The sequence below is a fragment of the Echeneis naucrates genome, chromosome 17, assembly GCF_900963305.1.
Source record: "Echeneis naucrates chromosome 17, fEcheNa1.1, whole genome shotgun sequence".
In the NCBI taxonomy this organism is placed as follows: Eukaryota; Metazoa; Chordata; class Actinopteri; order Carangiformes; family Echeneidae; genus Echeneis; species Echeneis naucrates.
Genome location: NC_042527.1, coordinates 4,901,822 through 4,908,679, shown reverse-complemented (window position 1 = coordinate 4,908,679; position 6,858 = coordinate 4,901,822). Strand labels below are relative to the sequence as shown.

The window sequence follows — 6,858 nt, the reverse complement described above, 5'->3', positions numbered from 1 at the left end:
CTAGACCAGATACTACTCGGTTAAGTTTAGCCAAAGATTGTGATTCAGGTTCAAATAAAGCACTTGATTGTTCTGTTACGGGGACCATTTGTGTCACTGTTAACAGTTAAGTGTATCTAAATGTCAACACTGTGCGAGGCGGCTTCCATTTCAGAAAACAGTTCAAAAATAATTTTTCTCTTGCTCCGTTTCTGTGTCTGATAGGTTTTATAACTGGCTTCTGATTCAGATTTCTGGCCATGTTTAACTCGATTACTTTTCCCTCTCAAGCTACTTTAAAGCTTCGAATCACACGTCCTTATCAGGTGCTTTCTGCCACGATTCTTTAATGAGTCGGTTCTAAACCTTGATGAGGTCGCTGTGTCTGGCCACTTCTGCTTTAAAGGAAGACAAGTACTGACACTTATGGCGGTGATGATCTTCAGTGTAACACAATTACCATGTGCACTGCTAAACTGGTCTCATAATGTTTTGAGTGGAATTGAATCTGTTTGTCAGCAGTACGGCAGCGTAGTGGTGAGTGCTGTCACCCCTCAAGAAGGTTGTGGGTTTGGTTCCCAGGAGTTTTCATGTTCTCCCCGTAATGTTTGGGTTAGCTAGTGACTAAATTATTGAGTGAGTGGTTGTTAGTCTCTGTGTGTTGGCCCTGTGATGGGCAGGTGACCTGTCCAGGGTGTACCCCGCCCTCATTCAGTGTGAGCTGAAGAATGAATGAGTGAGTGAGTGAATGAATGAATCAAAAATTGCACACACAGAACACAAGAAGTGCTAGAAAATGAAACACTGGACTGAAAATACAACTAACACATCTCAAAAGTATTTGTATCAAATGCTTGTCATTGATGTAAATTTGTGGCTGTAACACGTCATCAGCTTTAAATCCAACTCTTGTGTCGTCCACTGACCTTCATATAACATTTCTATACAATATGACAGTATGGTCCAACAATCCTCTGAGATGATCTCAAGTGTACCGTAAACAAAAATGCAACATTGAACAGACTCATGATGAGCTGGACTCTCTCTCATGGCTACGCTCTACCTTAGGTTTGTTTTCTAGAGTCCATCAGGTTTTGGTTAAAATACTTAATTTGACATGTAAGTCTAGAAGCGAGAGGGTTTTGACAACATTGAAGTAACTGACTAACTTTGCTTGTATCGAAACATTTAAATGCATTCTTGATTGGTTAGTGGCTTTGGGACATTTAATGTGCTGAAGAAATCCATGAACTGTTGAGAGAACTGCACTATGGGATGCATCAAAACAACTGAGAAAGACTGATGTATTATTCACAGTGTTGCAGACGTATTTCATTTCTCACGAATGTCATTGTAAAGCAACTTGTCTTAAGTTGGATTCTCAGTCCAGCTTCTAGTTACAAAACATTATTCTCATTTTTTCTTTATATGTTTTTCTTTTCTGAACTATCATTATATTTTTCAGTGGCCTCCTCTTCAGACAGATTTTTGTTCAAATATCAAATCTTTTTAAGTCTGAATCTAAAAGCGCTGGCGAGATGCTTTTACTCATTAGTGACAAAGTTGAAGGGATTGACTGACTTTGTTTTGATATGTGAACAAGATTTTGATTGTTTTAGTGGGTTTTGCAAAGATGTTTCCGTGTTGTGCGGATTTGTGACTGAGAATAAGTTCCTGTTGAGTGAACTGCATCAAAGCAACAGAGAAAAACTGCAGCACTGTGTGCGGCAGGCTGAATTAGAACCCAGCTCTGCTGATTAGCTTGCTCAGTGTAATGTTACACTGCCCCTGTGTGGCTAATTCCACTACCTGCCGGCCAATTACTGCATTTTTCCTTTAGATATTTTTGGCTGGTTGGTGTTTAAACTACTAAGTGGCAGAGAGGCCAAAAGGAAATGGGGAGATAGGGAGTGAGAGAGGGAAAAGGCCTACTGCATAGGTCCCAAGCTGGAGTCGAAGCCTGGAAACTGGGTTGACCTGCTGAGACCAGAGCTTTTATTTCATATGCTTATTTTTGGGAATCGTTAGCCATTAGTGTTACTGAGTAAAGCTAACAGGTCTAAGTTAGGCAAACCTAAGTATACTGCCAAATAGAACCCAAAATGTAATGTCTCCACATGACAATGCAGGGTCTTAGAAGTGTAATGCACGCTGGGCACTCAACCACACACACTGTCACCTTTACTGATAAATATTCACACACATAATGATGTGATATTCAACCTCCGCTCGCTACCAGCGCTTCATTAGGAACATCGTGGGTCCCATAGTCCCTTTGCTCTCAGAACAATCTCAGTTCCTCATAGCATGAATTTCACAAGAAGGTAATCTTCCCCTGAAATTATCCTGCATGCTGCATCATCTAATTTTATGTAAACTTGTCATTTATCTCCAGCACATGAATGTTGCGAACCCGTTCTGCCACATCCCAAAGTTGTCTGACTGGATCGGATCAGGTGACTGTGAAAGTCATCCTAGTTCACTGAACCTATTATTATGTTCATTAAACCAGTCTGAGGAAGGTTTTGCTGGGAGCAGCCTTTAGAGGATCTGTAATCTGAGGTAAAGGGGATGTTCACAATCACCAATGCTCAGATAGTTACACCATGCTCACCACAACTGCACGAGTAAACACTTGGAGACTGTTATCAACATTTCATCCTCATACTGATGTAACAAAGCCCACCTGCCCCTTTACTGCCTTCGTAAGCTGTCTGTTTAATGCTGATTGCACTGTTATGGGAATGTTTTATTTAATCTGTTCTTTTACCTTTACCTTATTTTTTGTAACCTAAAAACAAAAGGAGACCTCAGGGTACTGTAAAGGTGTGTCACAAGGTGGTAGGCGTCACTTTGAACAACCTTTCTCAACGAAAGAAGTTGAGAGTTTTATGCAAAGCCCGGACGATTCTAGCTGACTTGTCTCCCCTTGTGGCTTTAGATAGATAGACACAGATTGCCAAATAGACTCCAGAACTCTTTTTTTTACTGCTGCCATTAATATTTTAAATTAATGGTCTGTGGTTTTGTGTGTTTGTCATTTTTTGCGGTCTTATTATATTTTATATTATGTTGAATCTTGTGTTTGCTACTGGCTGTGCCGCAATATTATCCCCTGTTGGAAAAATAAAGTTGACCTTGGCATGTCACATTCCTTGAGATCACATTATTACCTCATTTGATTATCTGATGGTCTGAACTGTCTCTGCAAGACTTTGTTCACTGCTCTCATGCAAAATAGACTGACCGATTTGATAATGGCATGAAGGCACCAGCCTTTTAAATGCTGTGTGAAGTAACAGTAGGGGGCAGTCTTTAATAAGAAGTATCAGACTTTCCGAATGCAACCTCAAGCCCTACAGATCGTCTTATCAGTGAAGTGTTGCCATGTCCTACTAGTTAATACTATAAATCATGTGATGTCCACCAGGCTTGTATTACATCTCCACCTGGTACTCAGGTTCATCCAAGGTCGTTGTGATTTCATTTCAGGTATCTGAGGGTAAGAAGAAGCAGCCAAAGGGGGAATTATGGTTGAGTGATTGGATAACTTGAAATTTCTTTAAAAATCATACTTTGTATTTTTCCATTTGTGCCATGATGCTCCAATAAAAAAAAAAAAAGTGCAATTAATTCAATGTTGCATCAGGCTAACTAAAGCTGGTGTGGAGATAAATGGGTGGGAGTGTGAATAAAGGACTAAATGACAGAAATATTTGCAAAAGTACTTTTATTTTTGAGCCCTTGAGTACATAAAAACAATAGCATTCTTGGAGAATTAAACATCCGAGAGGCAATTGTGTTCAAGTACAGTAGTTTAACCATTTCAGGGGATTTCTTCATTCTGAATAATAATTAAAAAAAAAAAAAAGTCCTTAAAAAAAACGCTGGGTATGGAATTTGGTGTGAAAAAGGTGGCATAATACTTGATATCCTGAAATTTTATTAAAGTACCTGAATTTGTTTACATTGCTCAAGCAAACCCTCACGAATCCAAAGAAATGTAGGCCTAGCCCACAATGCTTAGCAAATCTATAAAAATCTGCGTTGTGTGTACAAACCAATCCTGTAAGAAAATAGTTTAAAAATTGTGACAATAAAAAAAAAAAAAAAAAAAAAAAAAAAAACCCTGACCTGATTTGAGTAGTATCAAAATGCATAAAATGTAAACACTACAAAAATACATATTTACATATGTACAATGGGTCCTGCCCAGAAGTTTTGTCAAGGCACTCACCAACAATCAATAAGTTATTTAAGAGACAGGGTGAGGAATCCTCTTAAATACCAAACTACTATAATTTAGCCAAAGAAAAATCATGTATGCACAGATATGTACAAAGAAAAAAAAAAAACAAAAAACAAAAACAAAACAGTGTTCTGACAGACAGGCATTATGTGTACTCTCAGACACCATCAGTACAACTTGTTCTCCTACAAGAACAATTTGTGACATCACGAGATCGAGGGCCAAGAAGCATGTGTGGCTGCCAAGGAACAACACACACACGCACACACTAAAAAGGTCCCTGCAGGAGCTTTTGGCCTGGTTGGTTCCAGTTGTGAGCAGGCAGCTCATGCGTCTTTCAGGATGCTCAAGCTCGATCCGTAGATGGATTTTGGATACAGACAAAGTGACATTTCTATCTACATGTGCCTCTTCATGTGGAGAGCCAAGTGATCTGAGCGAGAGAAGGCACGCTCACACAGGTGACACTGAAAAGGCCTGTGTCCAGTGTGTTTCCTGAAGTGACGAGTCAGCTCATCTGACCTGGCAAACTTCCAGCCACAGCCTTCCCAGTTACAGTGGTATGGCTTCTCACCTGAGAGAGACAAGAGGTTTTGTTTAGATTACAGGCCTCGGAGCAGGAACAACACAAACCATGAGACAACAACTGGACTCCTTCAAAACTTAAACTGGGCTCACCTGTGTGTGTTCTCATGTGGGCTTTGAGGTGGGAGCTCTTGGTGTAAGTTTTCCCACAGCCCGGGAACTCGCAGTTGTGCGTCGCGGCGCGTTTTCTGGCCCACGACCTTCGGCCTCGCTTCTGCTTCATGCTCCCCACCTCATCGTGGGTGTAGAACTCCAGCAACGACGGCGACGAGGGAGGGGTGAGCATCATGCCCTGCACGGAGGCCGAGTGATGCTGCTGGTGGACGAGCACGGGCTCTCTGTGCATGTACTGTCCCTGGTACTGTGGCACGTTCTGGTGCGTGTACTGAGACGGGTACGGCGCGTTCACGTACTGGTTCTGGAGGTGGTGTTGGTGAGGATGAGGGTGAGAGCTGATGGCAGAGTTAATTTGTGCCAAATGGCAGTCTGAGCGTCCCTGAGGAGCTGGGTGCTGCAGGTGGTGCGCGCTGAAGCCGTTCGCTACTGAAGTGTGGTGGTGCGTAAAAGCTGCTGGATGCACATTGTGCATCTGCTGTTTCTCAAACATCTGTCCCATAAAGTCCCCACCAGCAGCAGCAGCCATCATGCAAGACTGACCTACGGGCTCGTTTTTAATTTTGTATCCAAGCGGCTGCGGAGAGGAGGGATGATGAGCGGGGGCAGCAGTAATGGTGACCGGATTGAGCGCTCGCAGTTCGGTGTAGTCCCGCCCATCTCTCGCCTTGCCTACGCCGTCCGGGGAGCTCTCCAGCGGGTAGCCGATCTCGGGCGTGAGAAGCTCCGCCATGAGGCTTCGGACCGGGCTCGACCCCGTGAAGCCGGGAGGGCCGTGGTAGTTTTGCGCGGCCAGGTGAGGGGACGGGTGGTCGCTGCAGTCCGGCACCGAGCCGCCGCTGCAGCTCTCCGGAGACTCGGGCAGAGAGTAGGCGCACTGCTGCTGCTGAGGCGGAGAAACGCTGCTGTCGGAGCTCATGCTGTTGGACAAAATGAACTCGAGGTCCAAGAACTTCCCCAGTTCGTCGTCGTCTCTGGGAGGCAGAGCCGGAGACTGCACAATGCTGAACTCAACTTCAATCAGCGGGTTGTCTGCGCCACCTGTTGCGCTGTGCCGCGCACCCTCGTCTATTTTGCACAGCTGAACGGGAGGATAAGGAAAACACAATGAGCTGAAGGCCAATAAGCCACTTAAACTTATTAAAAAACGTACACACACACACATACACACAACGACGCAGTTGTACACTTTGGGTAGCCTACTTACGTTGTCAAACAGCTTTCCTTCCATGGATTGAACACTTGGCATCACAGCCTCGACCACAGCCATGCTGACCGCCGAGGGGGGGGAACCAGAACGAAGGGAAAGGACAGTCAGCGCGAACAACCTGCGTGCTGTTTGTCCATAAAGCGTCGTGGCAGCTCAGGACAGTTCCAGGATTCAGGATGTCAAGTATCAACAGAGCTGACGGCGCCTGTTATATCTGCTACAACACCGAAGGGAGGCGTGGCTCCCCCCTCCCCTCATTCTGCCTACTGCCTGACGCACACACACGCAAGGCTCCCCCAACACAACACAACACAACACACGCCAGTGCAAACATGCAGAAAATAATGCTCAAGTACCTCCGGCCGTGTTATGAAAGTGCATTGTTTAATTCTAATACTGAAAACAACAATAAATGGTTAGTCAGGAAGTTGATATTGCTTTGCGTTCGCGAACAGTTTGGTTTGTAATTCGGATAAAACACACAAATCAACCTTTATTGAGTGTGTGAAGTGAAGTGTGATGGGTGTAAATCTCCACTGCAGAGATTTGGTTCTTGGGAAACCAAACGTTTCCCCTTGGGGCAGGTACGGGGGAGTGAGACTGAGCCAGGAGTCCCGGAGGGCGGGAAGGTGCCTGGCACAGTCAAGACATATTAAACATATTAAATATATTACAAATAAAACGATATATTAAATACAGTGCATATATGTTTATTTTGAAT

At 43.9% G+C, this 6,858-nt stretch overlaps 1 protein-coding gene across 1 annotated transcript; it reads right to left on the bottom strand.

Annotated features, from left to right (window-relative positions):
* Positions 1-3,702: 3,702 nt before the first annotated feature.
* Positions 3,703-6,528, bottom strand: klf17 (Kruppel like factor 17). The gene is made up of 3 exons (XM_029524856.1): positions 6,135-6,528; positions 4,907-6,008; positions 3,703-4,802 (listed from the first exon to the last, which is right to left on the bottom strand). The coding sequence occupies exons 1-3, from the start codon at positions 6,195-6,197 to the stop codon at positions 4,627-4,629; spliced, it is 1,341 nt and encodes a 446-aa protein (XP_029380716.1). The 5' UTR covers positions 6,198-6,528; the 3' UTR covers positions 3,703-4,626.
* Between the last annotated feature and the right edge of the window lie 330 nt (positions 6,529-6,858).